Source organism: Furipterus horrens, unplaced genomic scaffold (assembly GCF_987537825.1).
Source record: "Furipterus horrens unplaced genomic scaffold, mFurHor1.1.pri manual_scaffold_9, whole genome shotgun sequence".
Lineage (NCBI taxonomy): Eukaryota > Metazoa > Chordata > Mammalia > Chiroptera > Furipteridae > Furipterus > Furipterus horrens.
The window spans coordinates 10,717,451-10,738,379 of record NW_028327179.1 but is presented as its reverse complement, the minus strand read 5'-3'; the positions used below and the strand labels follow the sequence as shown (position 1 = coordinate 10,738,379).

The 20,929-nt window shown below is 42.1% G+C and overlaps 1 protein-coding gene across 1 annotated transcript in view; it reads left to right on the top strand.

Moving 5' to 3' along the window:
- CREB5 (cAMP responsive element binding protein 5) overlaps positions 1-1,662 on the top strand; it is a 124,170-nt gene extending 122,508 nt beyond the window's left edge. The window contains exons 6-7 of the mRNA XM_090287072.1: positions 23-131; positions 1,091-1,662. Of these exons, the coding sequence (XP_090143198.1) occupies positions 23-131; positions 1,091-1,254 (273 nt within the window). The 3' untranslated portion in view covers positions 1,255-1,662. The remainder of the gene's footprint in view (positions 1-22; positions 132-1,090) is intronic.
- The last annotated feature ends 19,267 nt before the right edge of the window (positions 1,663-20,929 follow it).

The following is a 20,929-nucleotide window of genomic DNA, read 5'->3' as shown; positions in this document are numbered from 1 at the left end:
GCTTTGGTATGTCTCTTTCCAGAATGAAGTGTCCATGTTGAAAAATGAGGTGGCGCAGCTGAAACAGTTGTTGTTAACACATAAAGACTGCCCCATAACAGCCATGCAGAAAGAATCGCAAGGATATCTAAGTAAGTCACTGACTTTTTTTTTTTTTTTTTTTTTTTTTTTTGCTTTTTTTAGTGTTCAATTTTTTTGCCTCTAATTTTGTATTGGATTTGACTGAAAGAGCAAAAGTAAAATGTAGATTGTACACCCAGGCAGATAGCATACTAGAACTCTGGATGGCTGCCAGACTTTTCCACCAGGGGGAATCTTCTTTTCTGACCCCTATTCATCACCATGCCTACCGCCTCCTGATAATATATGGCTAGATTTTTCTCTGGCATTTCACATTGTAAAATCTTACCAAATTCCAGTTCTGCAGCCCATAGAAAAATGGCCTTCTGGAGCCCAGTTAGCAGTGGGCTAGCTAGCGGTCTTCCAGAGAAATCCATGGGCCGGGAAACAAGCATTGGGTGACACACGCAGCGCCTCAGGATACGCTGCATGTTATTCACGGGGCTGAAAAACCGGCGACCTTGTCTCAGTTTATAAACACACAAAGTGGATCCCTTTTTTAGACCCCAATTTCTGCACCTGGAATGTCAATATGTTGGTTAAATGTTAGTTAACTAGAGGTTGGTGGGAGGAGTGGGGACTCATGGCTGAAGGTCAATTTATTTTCAAATAATTTTTTAGATTGAGCAACACAGATGCTCCCACCACATGTGAGTATTTTTCCACATTTGATATATGGATGGCTATTTGAAAATACAAGACGGGGAAGTTCACATACCAAGACTCAAACACATCGAATCATTCTGGGGGTGTAGAAAGCATGGCTTTGCTTGTAGCTATAAACTGGGAAGGCATAGCTTTGTGACTATGGTTGAAAGTTTTGAAATTACCTCCCCCCCCTACCCCAGGAGAAAAATGTGTGAACACTCTTCTATTTCTAGTGAACACCTAGTAGTGTTTTTCTGAGTAGTCCACAAGCCCACCCAAGGAAGAGCTATATTGGCGTGTGTGTATGTGTGTTTGTTCCTAGGTCCGGAGAGCAGCCCTCCTGCCAGCCCCGTCCCCGCCTGTTCTCAGCAGCAGGTCATCCAGCATAATACCATCACGACGTCCTCGGCGGTCAGCGAGGTGGTAGGAAGCTCCACCCTCAGCCAGCTCACGACTCACAGAACAGACCTGAATCCCATTCTCTAAAAATCAGGGCTCACACCTCGCCGCCAAGAAGAGCTGCCGCGTTCCATGCGTCCTTTCTTTGAAGGGCATTTTTAGAATTAACTCAGACCTGGAAGACTCCTCAGTTCTTCAAAGACTCGCTTTCATTTTTATAGTTATTATGGAAATGTTGTCTTTTATACTTAGTTATATAAGAAAAAAGGGAGTTATGCAATTAATAGCTATCAGCTTGGGAAATGCTTTGGTGCTTTTCTCCAGTTTTCTGGTACCGGTTACTTGTTTATAAACTGAACTCTTTCTGTATATAGTCATGGTTCCATTCTGATCAGCCCCACCCTTTGCCTGAGACATTGAGTCTTGTTCCGCTGCAGCTTTTAGCCAAAATGAAGCATACCTAGATGTCAGCCGGAGCAGGGCACCTGGGTGAGACGTCTGATGGCATCATCACGCATGTTGAGCTTGTGCTGTGTTGTCACCAGAATGCCAGATAAACACAGAGCCTTTTCCACAGCTTTGCTTCTCTCACTATAAACAAATGTTAAGATCCACTGATGTCCAAATAAAACCACCAGGCATCTCCCATCCCTCCTGCTCCCCTCGGTCCACCTCCTCGAATGCCCGGTTTCTCTCTCCGTTTCCCCTCTTTCCTGGGCTCCCTGTTTACTCTTCATTTTTACCTCCTTCTGTTTTATGTCCCCCCTTTAGTATTGCATGTAAAGAAGGAAATAATATTTAAAGAAAAAATAAAACCAAACCTCAGAAATGTGGACCTGGCCAGTGCTTCCCATGCCCTTGACCCACAGCTGGAGTTCATTCCACCTTGCTTTGTACAAAATCGTAACCAGGAGATGCTTAATGTGCCTGATTTAATGTTTTTATTAATCAGAGAAAATAAAATGGGGCTTAGCCGCAGGGGAAGCACTGTTGAATGCCAGCTGTGGAGACACCAGGGAAGGGTGCCATGTAAGCCTCCATCGTGAACGTCCAGGTTAAGATGTGAGGCTAAAACATCACACCCTCAAATTCCAACTGGCTTCATATGGCCTGTCCGTAATGTCGAAACTTCATGTACTACATAATAATTCAGAAGGGCTCTATTCACTACACAGACTACATTGTTCGATCATCAGCTGCTAATAGCCTAAGATTTATTGTTGTTGTTGTTTTTTCCTTGAGCCTATGGAACCAGCTCTGCTGTTCTGGTGGGTGAAAGTAGATGAGCTGCCGGAGGAACAAAGGGAAGGAAAACCTAGTGCTCCATTGGGGTGCATTCAGCCCTCCCACGGCAGTTAAAGAAAGGACCCCATGGACACGGCTACTCCGCTCTCCCGAATGATTCTGATTTACATTTTCAACTTCCACGGGCTTGCCCATTATAAAAAGCAGATAGTTCCAAACCACAGTTGTGCCTCCTTGAAACAAGCCATTCTACTGTGCTAATGTTTTAATATCACATCTCACAAATAACCAGGCTAATGTTTCTCTTTAACAGTCTAGACAGGTGCCGGTGTTTCATCTCCATTTGAATGCTTGACCTCCTAACATGAGTGTGTGTGTGTGTGTGTGTGTGTGTTCATGGGATTTAAAGGAATAGTATTTTACAAAAAGTGTAGCTTTTATAAGAGTTCAGAAAAGGGAAGGATTTTTTTTTTTCTCTCAGTATAGTGTAAGAATCTATTTTGGAGGAAAAAAAGAAAATATAAGAGTCGTGAAGCATGATTTTTATAACAAGTTTCAGTTTTATCTACTAACTTACTTTTTAAATCAATATTTATCAACAACCTTTTCATGTATGCAGTGCTTTCAGAAAGTTTTGAGTATCCAGTGAAGCTCATGACTTGGATATATGGTCTAAAAATCAAAACAAAAAAACAAAAAACAAAAAACAAAAAAAAAAAAAATGAAAAGAGAAAAAAGAAAAAATGCAAACAAAAAGAATTTTCTATTATATTTTAGACAAACATATCATTTTTAAGTATTTTAAATACTGAATTCAAATTTGTTTTGTTTTGTTTTGTTCCTTGTTTTGAATCCCAGCAGTAGCAGCTGAATGGTTTAACCTAACCAGCTTCCCAAGAAATGTTTAAGAGTTAGCTAGAAAAGACATTGACACTCTTATCTCTATATTGAAATGAAAAATAATTTTTCATAACTTCTGCCTAGGACCGTGTGTCCCCCTATAAAAGAAAAAGAACTCATTGAAATATTTGTTCGGGGTTTTTGTCATTTTTATTTTATTTTTTGCTTTAAGTAAACAAAAACTTTTCTTTCTTTACTGCATGCATAGCACTTAATGAAATGGATTTTTTAAAAATCCACTGGTAATACCAGAATGTCCAGGGAGTGGGATGTCACTAAAATTATGGTTTCCTTTACTGCTGTTCCACCTCTTGATTGAAATATTTAGTTGTTAAACCCAAAGCCTCTGCAGTTAAGGACTTGCCTGAGTTTTCTTAATTCAGCAACTTGACAGCTTGACTGATGTGCATTATATATAGCTCAATTATGTCTGTTCTTTATGCTAAGTAGGCAAACCAACCGCACACGTTAGCAGTTAGCAAACGGGCCTCAATGTATAATTAGAATAAACTGTCTTCTTGTTATACTCGGGGCCTTTAGGTATGTTCATTAGCAGTGTGGAAATACAGTCAATGGAAGATGCCAGTTAATCCTCAGAGCTCGAAATCCCAAACAGGCTCATTGGTCAGATCCAACACGCAGCTTATTAATATTATTTTCCTTGAAGGCCCAGCTTTTTCCAAACCATGGACTAATCAGTCCTTGCTCTTGCCCTGTACTTTTTACCAATCTGGGAAGACACCTTTCTACCCCATCCTTCTCTCCCACTGAATAACGGGCCTCCGTCTACGTTCATGAATCAGCTGGGACGACCTTCAGAGCACCACCCCTGAGGGCTCTGTAGAGCTGCCCTCCTCATTCCCAAGGGGTACTTTATGGGCAGCATCTGCCTCTGAAGTCACGGCCAATCTCCCTGGCAATTTCTCCCTGATGGTGTTTTCGCCGGCTGAATCCTCCCCTAAACTGAAGCATCTACATCTTAATCGTTTTTCCTTAAGACACTTCCTGACGTCGGCTGGGACAAGTATGGTGAAAATCCTAGCCGTGGGTGAATGCACGGTGTTAGGTCAGAAGTCTTCCCTCTACCTTCCCATTCATCCTCCTCTCCCATCTCCATGTCCGTCGTCCAGGTACACACATCTCCACCTGAACGCGGCTGGTGGGCGCCGGTCTGTGCCGTCCCTGCGTGCCTTGTTGGAATGAGGGTGACTTACTAGGTAGGAGCAAATGCTCTTTGGGGCCTATTCGGTCAATGAAATCAAACGTGGTGCAAGTTCTAAATAGAGAGGCATCGAGGGTGAATGTTCTGTTGGCTGTTACCTGTTAGTGACGTAAATGTTAGCGTGTTGGTTGAGTTGGTCATTGAAATCATAAACCAGCTGTGGTAACAGACCAGCCTTTGGCTGGGGAGTGGGGGTGGGTTAAGCTTCAGTCACTGCTATAAAACTAGCCTTCCAGTTAGGATAGAATGTGCTTCTTTCTGGTTAATAAAAATCATCTAAGAAAATATATATGTATGTATGTGTGTATACAGTGGAATTCAAGGACCAAAGCAAAATTTGAACAGGAATCTATTAATTTAGAATTTTATAAGATATTTATTAATAAATGTTATTTTAAACATTCCATTTGAACAGTATTCTTCTGTAGGATCTACTTGTTTTTAAAGTATTAGTTCATAATAAACTAGTCGTGTGTATCTTCATTTTTCAGGGTTTCAAATGGCTGTTCTCCATCATTTGATGGAAATGTTTGCTTAGATCTCTTTGCATAGAAACTTCAAGGACTTTTGTTGCTCTGTGAGTTATTTTTTAATCTGTGTTCTGAACAGCTTTAAAAAATTTTTTTTTCCATGTTTAAAGTAAGTTCTTTCCTTTAAGGAGCCGAGTTCAGCTCAAAGGAATCAGTAACTATAACTGGAACACTTTCTTGTCAAAGTGTAAAAACCACTTCATCTCTGCATCTCTCCACCCGACCCCAGCCTCCTAGAGTGCGTGGCACTGTTCAGCTTTTTCGTGCTTTTTGTCCTTCTCAAACAATGCGCAGCAGCGTCAAGCCATTCAAGCTCCATCATGCAAGTCTGTCTGAGAAGGAAAAGGAAACAACCCATTTAAATTTGAATAAAAAACTGTGCCTATTCGAACAGTAGCAGTTTAGAACCTCTTTTCTGCTTAAAATAATTTATATTTTAAAATTGCACTTTAGCTTTTTTGATCTCTTTCTCTTGTTCTCTTTCGAGCCTCCTCCCATCCCCCAGCTTGCCTTCCCTCTCCCCTCTCCACTGTTCCCAATTCCTTCGAGGCTCTGAGCTGCATTGTTTAAAATACTTTACAGAATATTTGCACCAGGTACATTTGCGTGCGGTCCTCAGTAGCCCAGCGAAGACGTGTTTCTCACATCAGCCTAGAAGAAGCCTGCTACGAGAATGCCCAGGAGAAGAGCCAGTTTATACTCTATAGCCCTTTATTGATAGCATGTTTTTTAAAAATATATATTATTATGCAACAGATGTCAGGCAGCAGCTAAGCTACACTTAAGAATTTTCTCTTATTCTTCGAACCAAAGTGTCCTGAATGAGCCAGGAGACTTATTCTTTCGTGCATCATGGTGCGCGATGGACTGTTATCCCAGCCGTGGTCTCTCTGAGGCTGCTGAAATAACAGTGGCCCTGTCTAGTTCATTCCTAGGTCTCAAAAATATGATGTTGCCTTGTAACAAAATTAGGGACAGCGCCTCTATTTCACAATTACAGTCTAAGGAAAGACAGAAAGACACTGAAGCAATAAACTTATAAGTAAACTCAAATACCAAAACAAATGAAAAGAAAAAGAGACTTTAGCTCATCGTATTGTGAACATAAAAAAGTGTATGTCCATTCAAAATATTTTACTATTTCTCGGAGTTCCTCAGTGATGGAATGCTTATAGCCAAATTGCTTAAAGAGTGTTTATATATTTTTTCCTTATAAATGGTCTATTTTTAAATAAAAACTATTTAACCACAAGTTGAAGAGGGGGGTAAGGCCAAATTGCCAGCATTTGTTAAAAGATTAATATTCCTAAGTGGCACTCTGATACCTTTCCCAGCTTATCATCAGAGGGGAATTAATAATTAGCAACTATTATATTTAGACCAACTTCCGGTATCTAACTCATTAGAAGCCAGGATTTAGAAAGCTCTTCTTAAGCCATTTAAGATTTTCTTACATTGAGTTTCATATTATAGAACTTTGTAGACATTTTTTTTTTAAAGGATCGTGTTAGCCTCAGGACAGAGAATGTGGAACCCAAATAAAGTAGCTTTAAATACGTCATTGAAGTCTTATGCACACTAAGCTCACTAGACTAGTTTGCACCTTTAGAATACCCAATGCTGTGGACACTACAGGAAGTCATGAAAGGTATCACAGTGTCCACATGGAGGGGGGTCAGAGAAAGGACCCTTTCCAACTAGCCAGCCAGTAAAAGATTAAAAAGACCTATCTACCCTCTTTTACCCTCTTTCCTTCTATGTTCTGCTAAATCACACCTGCCTCAGAGAGAGAGGAATTCTCTGCCTTTGAGGTTTGTCTTGAAGAAAAGATAAGCTTTGAAATGTTCTCCCTAGAGAGGACACGGGGTTTGGGATCTTCTGGAAAGGCCTGGAAAAATGGCTCAGTTCAAACACAATATTCCAGGACAACTGGAATATAAATATTGTCCAAAAATAGAACTAAAAGAAATAAGTTTAGCATTGTACAAAGTAAGTGTTAACTAATGAAATCCGCGCCCCCCCCCAAAAAAAGGTGCTGTCACTTTAAGGTCTGGACTGGGGGGGGTTGCTTGTCATTGTAAACAGCAAAGCATTTGTGTTTGTTTGTCTATTTGTAAAGCAACCACCTTCCTTACTGGAAGGAGAAAACATTTTGGGGTACATACCTGTAAATATTTGCCGCAGCATTTAATGTGTTTAATTTTATGTTAAGCTTTTTGTTGCATAGTGAACACATTATCGTTACCAATGGACAATGAGTTCATTAAGACTGTTCAACTAGATCAGATTTTTACATCTCTTTCTAGCAAGAAGAGACAGATTTTGTGCATTTGTACAAATGTTAATAATATCACTGCAATTCCAGTATAATAAAGCACTCAAATGCAAATAACGTACGTACCTTTGTATGATGACATTTGGGTTTGGGGATGACAGCATCTGTTCTATACATGGTCTCATTCATGCTTTGTAAGCCAAGACTTACTCTTTCAGGGTCACCATTATCTAGGGACAAAAGAAGGTAAGGTTTCTTTTTCCCAGATCATCATGACACTTTCACTTCCTCTTCCACCCAACTTCCTAACTGAAGTACTAGCCTGACCCACTCACCAGTGGGTTGGGCCATACAACTAAACTTCACTTTGGGGCTAGTAGATTTTAACAGTCAAAAAATGGAGGCAGCCTAAATTCATGTTCAAGTTATGTTTAGGACCCAAGAATCACAGGCTAGCTACTCAGGCAACCAGATCTGGGAGTTCTTTGCTTGACTTCCACAGAGGAACTTCTCCAAAGAAGTCCTAAGGATGGTCTTAGTCCCTTTGTGCATGCACGTTTCTAGGTATCTACCTGCCTTCCCTCCTCTTCCTTTCTTCCTTCCTCTTCTTTGTTCTTATATAATTTTTTCAGTCACTCTCCTCTTTCTCTTACACTAAATATCTGATCCATCATTGCCGCCAGAATCCAGACATCATTTTTCATCAATTTTACTGTTACAGTTCCGTCCAAACTACCAGCATCTCTCACCTGAATTATTGCAACATTCTCCTAACTGGCAGCCAAAGGAAGCCTTTGAAAATGAATGTCAGACCCTGTCCCTCTACTGCTAAAACCCTACAAGGACTTCTCTCCTCATGTAGAGCAAAATCAAAGTTCTTACTACCAAGTTCCATAAGGGGGTGCCTGACCACCCCCACCATGTCAATCCCCTGAGCTTATCTTCTATCATTTTTCTTCCCCCTCACACCTCCTGTGCTCCAGTAATATTTTTGAGGTTCCTCAAATGTCCCTTGCACCACCCACCTGAATGCCTTTTCGCATGCTGTTTGTTCCTCTGCCCGGAATATTTCCCCCCCAAATGTCAGCATAGCTCATCTGTCTTCCTCTCAGTTAATCCTTCTCTGACCAACCTATATGAAATTACATCTCCCTCACTCTTCACTCTCATCTGCCTTGCCCAGTCTATGTTTTCTACAGCATTCACCACCATCTATCCTAACATAATTTATATTGAGTTGTTTTTCTGTCTGTCCCCTCCAAGTAGAATGTAAGCTCCACAAGAGCAAGGACATCTTCTAATTCGTTCACCCTGGTGACCTGAGAACCAGAACAGCGGATACACAATGGGCACACAATAAACATTTGTGGAATGGATGACCTGTCATATCCTTTCTGTTTTCTTCTTTGTTCCCAGAACATTTCAACCCATTCCCCTGCTCCTGTGGCCATAGCAGTCACATTTTATAACCAAGTACCAGGACATGTCATCTGACACGTAGCATGACAGTGAGACAGCATATCTGAAATTGGGACACATTGGGGGCTGACAGCAGGGGGCAAAGAGGAGGAAAATGGGCAACATCCGTAACAGTGTCAACAAATAAATAAATATTTAAAAAAGGAACTGGGACAGAAACAACAATTTGGGGTGCAGGCTGGAAATGATTGCTGTTCTAATGGCAAACCCATCTGTTACCTTTACATTTAGACCACTGAGTACACTCACAGCCCCCAAGAGAGCCTTTCTAATGCCCATCCCACACTCATTTGCAATTTCAAAGCCATTATTATTGGTTAAAAAAAATTGTCATGAGCCCACATTTATCGTTTGGAGATAGACAACTCCCATCCTTACCCCGTCCTCCTACTTGTGTGTTGCTGGAGCTTCACAATGTTCCTCTATCTCACACTTGCTATTGCGGTCGGTTACAGGATCACATTTTAATTTTGCATTACATAGTTTCTTATCCAATGAAAATAGTTTTGATCAAGATAACCTGCTTTGTGGTTTGAAATTTAAGTGCCTTCATTATGAGATCATAAAAGTATGGAGAATGATGGGCCCCCTTTTAAAAGTAATTGAATACAAGACACCGTGTGAGAACTGTTCCCGTGGTAGTAATGCTGACTTCATCAAAACAAGCATGAAAATTCGGCTGCAAAAGATGAAAAATACTGATTTTAAAAATATAAAGAGAGTTAAGAGTCTGGGTTTAGATTTTCATGCTTCAGAAGCTACTGCCTTTTGGCAACTGTAGATGGTTGGATGAATTATAACATTTGATAAACAGTCTTTTAACTAGTTAGACCTAGCAAAACATCATTATCATCATCATTATTATTGAAAATAGTTATACTTAAACTTGGAAATTAAGTCATGAAGCATTTTGTAACTGCTAAGTTTCATCTTCAATGTTGTCAGATACCATCTTCGCTCATATCGTATCTCCTTGTACCAATGGGAGGCTGAATCATAGCAATTGTCGGGAATCTTGCATGTATCTCTTGAAACCAGCATTACTACAATACAGACCCACTGGGCTATAAAAGGTCTCCCATAAGACACTTGTACTTTCTCAGAAAAAGATCTGCTTCCATGTTTCTTTAAATGAATAAAAAAAAAGAAAGATCCTGCATTTACAACATATTCTAATCTCTCAATACTCTCTTTATATTGATATATTTATTTTTAAATTTTTGTTGAATTCACTGGGGTGACATTGGTTGATAAAAGTATATAGGTATCAAGTGTACAATTCTTTAATCCATCATCTAGCAAGACACTGTGAATATGTAAACATGATTATTTATGTTACATTTACATAGAAGTCCTTGATCACCTTAAATTTTGTATTATCGAGGGCTCTGCCTTCCCCTCACTTTTCTATCTTTGATTTAATTTGTCAGGCATTCATTTAGCACCTATTGGGTGCTAGTACTCTGGAGGGCACAAAGGTGATTTAACCTAGTGCCAACCTAGGGTGCAGGAAGGACAATGATGTGCCGAGACTGGATGGACGGAAGGCCAGGATCGTGTGGGATATGTTGTGGGGTGGGGATGTGTCTAGTGTGGTAGGACATGAAGAGGAGTGAAGGAAAGCGAAGTGAGATGGCAGGGGTCTAAGGATTGTAACCCTTAAGCTGCAGACAACAAGAAACCAAGCTTTTGAGGTCAGAGAGTCGTCTGAGAAATAGCGATGTTCTAAAGGTTTCCAGTTTGTGTAGGGCTTTCACACATTCCCATTCATGTGTCCCTCAGTTTTCAGCAAATTAATTATGAATGGGTCCCAAGAAAGGTGCAGAGGACCTTTCCCCCATTTAGAGGAGCGGGACAGAATGCAAGCTCTGGAATCAAACTGCTGGGAGGCATCGCTTGGCACCACGGCTTCCTAGCTGTTTGACCTTGAGCAAGGTCTTGAACCTCTCTATGCCTCAGTTTCCTTGGATACAAAATGGGGATAATAATAGCATCTACTTCATAGGATTGCTGTAGGGATTAAATGAAAAAAAAATATGACCGTATATATATCTTGAAAATGATACGCGATGTATAAGTTCTCAAAATACCTTTTTATTGCCTTGTAATATTATTTTAATCTCAGAATTATTACTACTCATAGATATTCTCTATATATTACATTTATACTGCTTTGCATACATATGCATGCATGCATATATAATTTACCCCACTAGATTTAAGAATCATGCCTCAGTGTCAACTATAACACTTGGCATACAGTGGCCATTTCATATGTATTAGTTGAATGAATGAATGAACTGTGGATGAGATGATACCATTCATTCACCAAGCATTTTCATTTTCCTCCTGGCCAATCACAGGGGACCCCCTTTTCTAGCCAGCTATATCTAGGTGGAATCATGTGACATGTGATGGCCAAAGGAAAGTGCTCTGGCTCCTGAAACCTCTGGGAGGTCCTCCAGACTCTCTCTTCACTCCCCTGATGAGGCTCTTGCGGCGGATTCTGAGGCCCTGGGGGATGAAGAAGGAGCATTTGAAAGTTGCCTGGATCCCTGAGTCACTGCATGTAGGACAGACAGATGACCAGGAGAGACCAGAAATACCCATGTTGGAGTTCCTAAAAACAAGAAGTAGACTTGCATTTTGTTAATCCACTGAGGCGTTTTCTAGCATCAGTTAACCTAGTTTGACTAATGCAAACTGAAGGAAGGTTGAAGAAAAGAAAGACGGAGAGAGGAAGGAAGGTAAGGAGGAGGTAGGCAGGCAGGCACGTTTGCTTTCATGCTTTTGTTTAACAGGAATTAGAAGTAATAGCAAAGTAGGATTTAGAACCCAGGAACCTTCAGAGAGCAGCCAGTTCAGCTCTCATCCTGTAGTAAGGTCTCAGAGGCCCAATATGGTTAAATGATTCGTTCAAGGTCACGCAGCCGAAACTGGACACCAGGTATACTGATTTCTAGGCCGATGTTGTGTTTTGTTTCCCTTGGCCCCATTGGTTTCCTATTTTGTTTTCCCTAGAAAGTGAATATATATTACTGTTCTCCAAATTGAGATCATAAGAATAGCAAAGTAAGGAAATTCTTTTTTAAAATATAATTCTCTTTTATAATAAAACAAGAAAGCAAGAGGGCATTTACACCTCAAAGGTAAATTCAAACTGATTACACATTGATTTTCTTTTTTTCTTTTTTTTTTTTTTTCAGTTCATTCAAATGAAAATCTTCCAACCTTGTCCTAGTTCCGTGGCCTAATTTGTGTGTGTGGGTAGGCAGCTTGCCTCTCAAATCCCAGGCACATTGAATCAGGAGGTGCGGTCACTACAATGGTCTCTAAACCCAAAAACTGTGCATTAAACATTAATGACAGGCAACTTCTTGACTAAACCAAAATAGTATCAGCTAAGAAGAGATTGAAATATTTAGATTCACAGGAGAGAATTTCCAAATCCATCCCCCAAAGTCACTTAGTTTTACTTATTTATTTTTAACAGTGTTAAAGCTCTTCTGAACAGTGAAGTATAGAGCAAATTCATCAGGGACAATAAAAACAGAAATTGTAAATGAACAAAGCATGAAGAACCTTATCTTAGGTGCACAAGTCCCATGAATCTGTACAATGAACTTGACATTCATATTTCTAGGCCCTACTGTCACTGACAGTCCCACCTGACAAATTAATCTCTCAAGGCCTTGCCTGATGCATCTGTAAAATCAGAACAGTGTATATCTTCTGAGGTGTCTCAGCGATATTACCAATTCACAGTGCAGAGGGAAATGTGCGAGGACTTCAGACCAAGAAACTTGAACTTCCCCTGTGCTAGTTACAAAACACAATCACTGAATATGTTGACTGTAGCAAAAGGCCACGAAGGTTGCAAATGCCATGGAAGTAGCTAGGTCTATTTTTGTCCAACATGGATGCTGAAAACCTGAGAGTCGGGGATTCTGAATGGATCTAGAGGGAGAAACCTTCCCTGATAGTCCTGATTCTTGCAACATCATTGATGCCAGAGCAGCAATGTGCCATCCATTGCTGGGTCACTGCTCAGTAGAACAAGCGATGTCAGTCTTCACCTAAACTCATTCCCCTTTTACCCAAGTTTTTCTCCTGGGTTACAAACAAGCTGAGCACCCAGACTGGTATCCTTCTCAGTGCCCTAACTACGTAAGGTGCTCAATAAAAACGTATTCATCTGCACTGACCAGCAGCTTATGGGGGTTGTAGATACATCAGGCATTGAAAAGGACTGAAACTGTGCAAATAATTTAAGATGGCATGTCCTGGAAAAAGAATGACCAGATAGCATTTATTTCCTAGACTGGGGACTATGGGTGATTCAAAGACATTCATGGGAGTCAGTACCTGCTCTGTACTTTTTCATCTTTGTGGCCCAGGATCAACGGGAAGGTCCAGAAAACTAAAGTTGACCACCAGAAACCAGGTAATAAGATTCATTTGAAAAATGAAGGCAGACTAACAATTTAGCACAGGAAAATGTAATCTATCTTAGAGAGAGATTTGAACAATAGCAAAGGAGAGCATTGCTAAGTGATAACCAGATACAAACGGGGCAGTATCAGCATCACTTAAACAAAGGGAGAGAAACATAACTCCCAGGGCTTCCTTTGCAGCAATAGTTATGCAAACCAAGCACACATTTGATGGGGTGGCTGTAAGATAAGAGGATCAATCAGAAGAAAGCAATGTGATGCCCTAAGGCTTCACCCTGCCAGTCTGCACTGCTGCACGCCTTAGAAGCCAGCCCAGGTGATCATGGTCCTGGGGGCTGGTTAGAAATGCAGAATTCAGGCCCCACCCCAGAACTAATGAACCAGAACCTGCATTTTAATAAGAGCCTCAGGTTATTGCCAAGCAGTTGAAGCCTGAAAAACACTCCTTTAGGTAGACCTTCTCCACCACGTGACCTTGGTTTAGAGAACTTGGTCGTGAAAGAAAGCAATAGGGAGAGAACTCAAGGGTTTAAGAAGACCTTATGTATTCACTGGTGCAGGTACATGTTTCATGCACTCATGAACACACAGCCTCCACTGCTTATTTCTAATTCAGCCTTTCCCCCTTTTTTTTACCGCTCCCCACCTCGACACTCACCTCAGGCCTTCCTCTTGTCTGATAACACTGCTGATTCTAACTCAGGCCTTCAGTCTACATCAAGGGGAAATATTACCTATATTGAATGCCTACTTTCAATTTTTGCTAAAGCAGCAACCTCACTCGGCTGATAAGAGAACCCATAAATAAGAATTTCAGCATTAGCTGGTGTAGTTCAGTGGATCGGGTGCTAGCCTGTGAACCAGAGGGTCGCCAGTTTGATTCCCAGTCAGGACACATGTCTGGGTTGTGGGCCAGGGTCCTCAGCTGGGGGTCATGCGAGAGGCAACCCCACATTGATGTTTCTTTCCCTCTCTTTCTCCCTCCCTTTTCATCTCTCTAAAAATAAATTTTAAAAATCTTAAATAAATAATAATAATAATTTCAATATTTGATTAGCCCTTCTCAGGGGAATAGAATCCAACTTTGAGGTTACATCACTCTACCTTTTTTTTTTACACTTATTTATTTGTTTAAACTGAATTATACTTGACTTATAACACTGTGTAAATTTAAGGTCTATAACATGTTGACTCTTTTACATATTGTAATGATTGCCGTTGTAACCATAGTATTATGTCACATAGTTATATTTTGTGTGTGTATGGTGGGAATAATTAAGATCCAGTCTCTTAGCAAGTTTGATGATTAGAATAGTGTTGTTTATATTCACTATACCATGCATTATGTCTCCAGGACTTATTTATCTGCAAATTGCAAGTTTGTGCCCTTAAACAACATCTCTGATATCTCCCCCACTTCCCAGCCCTTGGTAACCACTATTTTATTCTCTGTTTTTAACTGTTTAGTTTGTATTATATTTTATGCACAAGTGATATCATATTTTCACTTAGCACAATGTCTCAAGGTCCATCCATGTTGTTGCAAATACTCTACCACTTACTCTGCATAAATGCACTTGGGAAAACTCTACTTTCTCATAGAGATCAGGTAGTTTTCTGATTAATAGAAAATGGGAACAGATTTTATTATTTTTAGTCGGTCAGCCAACATGAGAGAAAACCCTCCATTGAGTTCACGGGGTTGTTTAGAGCTGCCAAGGGACATTAGAGATCCCCGGATTCAGCAGTTCTGTGAGTATGGCCCTGGGACCAGCTGCAGCATCACCTGGGAACCTGAAGGAAATGCAAAATCTCAGGCCCCACCTGAGGCTTTTTAAACCGGAAACTCTGGGATTGAGAACCAGTGATCTGTGTCTCCCGGGGCCCTCCCCGTGATTCTGACTCCCACTCGAATGTTAAAATTACTGATTTAATTTAAGAACAAATTGATTCATCAGGAAGGCACATCAGGCCAAGGGAGCCAAGGGACTTTCATAGAAAAAAACTGGAGCTTACTATCGGTGAGTGTTTCCAACTAGAATCAGGACTCACCCTCAGCACCAGTTTAGTTAACAGGAAAACCTGAGGAGTTCCGTCATTCAAAGAATCGGTAGAAATACCTGTTTCCTATGGATATTTTAGTTGGCCGGAAGTATTGCAATATTTATATGAGAACATTTTCAAAGCAGACACTGTTTTATAACCAGCTAGCAGCCTAGAAAAGATCTAAAAGCACCCCGGCAACTTCTCTGAGGGTGTCGCCTCTCTCCTTTTAAGGTTTAAGAAAACGTTCTGCTCCTGGGTCATTTCATTTTATTCTTGTTAACTTAGAGTTTCAGATTAAAAAACACTTAATAATCACATAGAGTGGCTCTTCTGCACCTTATAGTGCATCCAGCCCTTTCAGCTAATGGATAGATTTCCACTCCCCTTCCAAGTGTTCACTTATCATGAGAAGCCTTTGAACTCCATTTTGGTATGCAAACAGCCAAATCATGCACTCAGCCCGTGCCTGGCTCCCCAGAGCCGGGGGACGGCAGAGACGCAGGTCGGGACTCGTGATTTTTATGTTCAGGAGTCGATTATACTAGCTGAGGGAGAGGCACTTAAGTAAAGTGCCCTGTGCTTTAATAGCTGTCTTTACGATGCAGGGAAAGCCAGCATCTTACTACCTGCAGTCTTGTTATCAAGTTAATCAAATGTTTAATATCCGAATGTGTATTAAACTTATGTCACTTAGTACAGGCCAAGACCCTTCTTCCTCCCTCCTAGTCTATTCTGCAGGCCATACAATGCTATGTTATAAAAACTACCCTTTAAATCCAATAAAATATTTAAGACATGTGTCCTGATAGTGTTATGTAAGCAAATACCACGAAAAGCCAACCATTAGTGAACCTGATCGGGCCAATCTTCAAGGGCTCGGAAAACAGTCTAGCCGTGGCTGCCATGCAGATACGCAAGGAGAGATTCCAAAGGCGCAGACTCCCGCGAGCGCAGAGCCCAGACACCCCATAGACGTCTTGAAAAGCAATTCTCTAATTTAATTGTCTCTTATTAGTTTAATTACATTCAAGAGGCACTGAATCTAGGTGACTTTACTTAAAGATTCAATATTTGTGCTTGTAGCATTGAAATCCTAGGAAAAGGCAGGCGATGTCGAATTCAGGGCAAAGGTGATATATAATACATATGCATGCAGGTGTGCTTCCTCTTATATTTCTCCTTATTAGGGAGAAGTCCTGAAACAATTAGGTTAGTGTTCTTTTTTTCAGCAAAAGAACTATAAGTCACGCTAACGGGAACTCGGAGGATTGGAGGATCATTTTATGAGACCTTTTTTTCCACTGATGAACTGCCTCCTTAATGAGCCATTCAACCCCCTGGATTCACTGATGGCTTCTAGAAAGATAACTCCCGAGTCTATAACATCCATTCTAATTACCCTTATGATTTCCTGACCCCAACTCCCCAGTACTATTGGCACTCCGTATTTGTCTGAGTCCTTGGTTGTGTCCCATTCCCCAGTTCAGTGCCTGCACACGCTCAATAACAATTTGCTATGGGCATTAATAAATGAACACATAGACATGCAAACTTGCTCCTTTTCCTTGTTCCCCATCTCAGGCCAGCTTGGCACCCTGGAGCCTATGCACATCTTGTCCATGCCTTCACCCCCTTCTCTAACCCCCAACTCTAATTAGTTAGCAAACGCTGGCAATGTCGCCTTCATAATAAAACTTGAATCTACCTCCTCTTAACCATGGCCACTTTCTTTTCACAGAATCTCATTATCTCTGAGCGTGTTACGGCAATACCCTGCTTCCTGGTCTCCCTGCTCCCCCTCATGTCTTGTGTCTCCCTAACTGCCAAACCGGGTCTTTTTTAAAGCACAGATCTTTTCTCCCTCTCTCCTTCCCTCCTTCTCTTCCTCTCCGCTCCCTCGTGCACACAAATGGTCTCTCTCACACACACACACACACACTCCCACCCCAACTCCTACACCTTCAATTGCTCTTCATTGTGTACCCAGCACCGTCCAGGTTTAGGAACCCAATGCCTCCAGGTAAGGTCCCACGGTGTCACTGCAAACTATCTTCCTCTTCCACGTGTCTGCATCCTCTCTATCCCCTGCCCTACCCTCATGTGCTCCCCACCCTCCCAGTGATGCCCTTCCCCCCACATGGCCCGCCCCTTCTCCCTGGATGACCGACACACAGTTCCCTCTGCCAGGCATCTTTCCACTGACCCCTCCGCCCTGAGTGAGCCTGGGAAGCCCGCTCCTCCTCCAAGCCTGGGCCCCCGGCCTGTTCTTCCACAGAGCCTTTCCAAGAGGCTGCCGATTAAAACGCAGACACTCCTTTCCACTGCCCTCATAGCGTTTTAACCGCAGGCTATCACGGCACGTCACAACGCGCCTCGTATCGATGCTCCTATGACTAGATTATCACTGGATTACGGCACTATGGTGCTTCGTGCCAATGTTTCTGCCTTTGTCTCTCTCCCACTAGATGAGGGCATTCATGGGGTTGGTATTGCAGCTTCCTCATTTCTCACTTCTATAATAATATCAGATATACACACCCCTCCACCCCCCTACACACACACTTAGTCCTGACTCAAAAGAAAAATCCTACCTATGAGCTCTGATGCCCATGTGCAAGAATATTTTGTCTAAGGATGTGCAGCCTGTGGTCTTACCTTGTCTCGTATAATTTCTTCAGGCAATGAGGAAAAGAGTCACGTGAGGAGCACGCAACTTACAAGTTCCCTGGAAAGCGAGTCTAGATTGAAGTGCACAGCACAGCTGCCCGCCATTGTGGTGGTAGTGTGCCCTGAGGTGGCGCTGGAAGAGCCACTCCTCCGGGAATCCAGCAGAACTCACTGGCCCCAGACCACATGGATGTGCTCCTGCAATAGCCACACCAGACTTCCTGCTTGGCATTCAACCCTGGAGGTGCTACTACCAGCCCTTTGATCCGGCAGGTCACTTCTTCCCAAATCAGCCATTTTCTAGCCCTTGGCCATGGTGCTAATCATCTTTACCAGGTAAGCCTGTGACATGGCACAGAGGTTGGCGGGAGCTTCCTAAATCTCCTATTAGATCGGACCCTCCTGCAATCCCACAGGTGCCGGGCACAGGGTACCCTGCTCAGAGCCGATTGCCAACGCGCCCTTGCGACCTGGGCATTCTCATCTGTTTCCCATCTGCAAGCACCAACTTTTGTCTCCATTTCCCTCGATTAAGCAAATAAGCTCTTCATTCTAGACAGCCAGCAAATCTCAAAGATGATAAACTGCTGAAATGTGATTAGAACACCAAAAAATTACATTAAAATCCTCTGAGCAAAAAAATGTCATCCAGCCAAAAGGAAAGAGATAGCTACTGGAGAGCTGAATATGGAATTTAAAAATTACTAATTATAAGGCCCAAAATATTTGCTTCCATATTATCCCAACTCCTATCTTGAGGTGGAGAAAATTGTTTTTCTTCTAGATCATTTCCTCCTTGGAGCTTGTACTTGGCAGCCAGAGTAGTTATAGCCCTCTGATTGGTAAGAGCTGTTGAAGAAAAGGTTTAATTAAATTCTATTTTCTGGAAATAAAAAGGCTCATTAGCTACTATTTACCGCTCCTCTACTTCTCTCCTAGCAATGGTGTTATCAGTTGAAGAAGGTGTAGGTTCGGTTCACTCCCAATTCCAAGTAGGAAGAAGTCTTCCTGGCCTATCTTTAGGTTTTTCTTTTATTGGTACAATGTATTTAGAAAAAAAATTTTACAAGAAAAATACTATATAATACGACCTAGACTTGAGATGTATTGGAGTAATTCCATGTTTTAAGCAGCTTCTCCCCCTCTCCATACACACACACACATACATATTTATATTTATACATATATGCCTCTTCTATATGTGTGCGTATCTATGTATACACTCATGTACATATATGTCATTACTTTTAAGTCTCCTAGATGCTCCAGAAGTAGCAAATGTTTAGTCCAGTGCAACTCAGGAGGATTTGGGAGCCGCCCGTGCCAGTGGCCTGGTTCATAGCGGGAACCCATGGGGTCCATTTTGAACGGCAGGCACATCCATGTGTGAGCTGTCACCAGGGCTGAGGCAGTGAGAAGGGTGGTAAAAGGGGGACAGCTGAAACTGCTTCTCCCGCTTCCCATGCTCCCTCATCCCCGCCTCTGCTCTGAAAACACGGCTGTCCTTCCTGCTCCCGCAGAACGCAACACCCACGAGGCAGACCGTGAATTCATCTCTAGTTTGTGCTCACTCATGTGAACCACCATGAATGAACATCCAAGGCCAAGCTCCTGGTAGCAGGGTGACATTTAGTAGGTCCATCCACACAATTCAATGGAGTCTAAAAAGAAGAATGCTTTATTAAAAATTATAGAGATAAACAAGAGATAGCTCCCGCCTCAACTCATAGCCCCTCCGTGAGACGGACAGGTGCCCGTGAAGAGGCAGGACCTGACCCACGTGCCTGGTGGGCTTCACAGAGGAGGGGATGTGTGAACGGAGGCGACCTGCATGGAGAGTCCCAGGGGAACAGACTCCAAAGGAGCAGGATTTATGACAGAAATGGAGCTTTGGATATGAGACTGGAAAACAAAGGCTTCATCGGTTATATTTTACTAACAACAAAAACATTCTTAAGCAGAGCTTTTAGACTGTTCCTTACTGTAACAGATCACACTGTAAACCTGAGAACAGTATCTCCCATCTGACCTTGGCCATCTCCCAATAAGAGGAAGGGTCTATGTCCCTTGAATGTGGGTGGGCTCTGTGACTACTTTCACCAGGAGAATTCCATGAGAGTAACACCAAGATTATTCTGTGCAGAAGGCTTCACTGACCTGGCTGCTTTTACTTCTTCTCCCTTGAAAGCCAGCCCCCACATAAGAAGCGTACCTATCCTGAGACCACTATGCTGTAAAACAAGCAAACAAACCAAAAAGCCATAGGGTGAGTCCCCGGAGGATGAGATGCCACATGGAGAGAGAAGAGCATCGGGAGAAAGAAGCAGAAGAAAACAGCCACCATGACCACAGGGCACAGAGGCCCCTGACACATGAAGGAAGACACAGCGTGGAAAGGCTCCTCCAGCCTCAGCTGACATCATGTGCGTCCGAATGTCTGACCCACACAATTGTGAGCTAAATAGAATGGTCAGTTCCAGACACTGAGTTTGGGTTAGTTTGTGCAGTAAAACACTTGCCAAAGCATGGGGGGCCCGCAGAGGGGGGCTGATGCTAAGGGAAATAGAATCCTAACGGGACTTAAGGTGTCATCTTGGGAGCCCATCAATATTGACATAAAAGCGAGCTGTAAGTCCCTTTGTGTTCTTTTCTACTTTGTGTGTACCTCCATTTCATTTCTGGAACTAATCTGCCTTTTCAGTAGGTCAAAGGCAAACAATATAGCAGTTCATAATATTCCCTCCTAATGCTTGAAAGATTTTTTGTGGAAGCTACAGAAGCTACCAGGCTGTTACCTTCCAGGTCCCCAGCCCGTAAGCAAGGAGCTGTTTGCGTTAGCTTGTCAGATAATGGAGAGAACACTTCTGTCCATTTCTCATCTTTGCTGTGAACTCCAAAGCTGCGCTCCCTCTCGGATTAATAGTGACTGAGGTCTTCATCACTC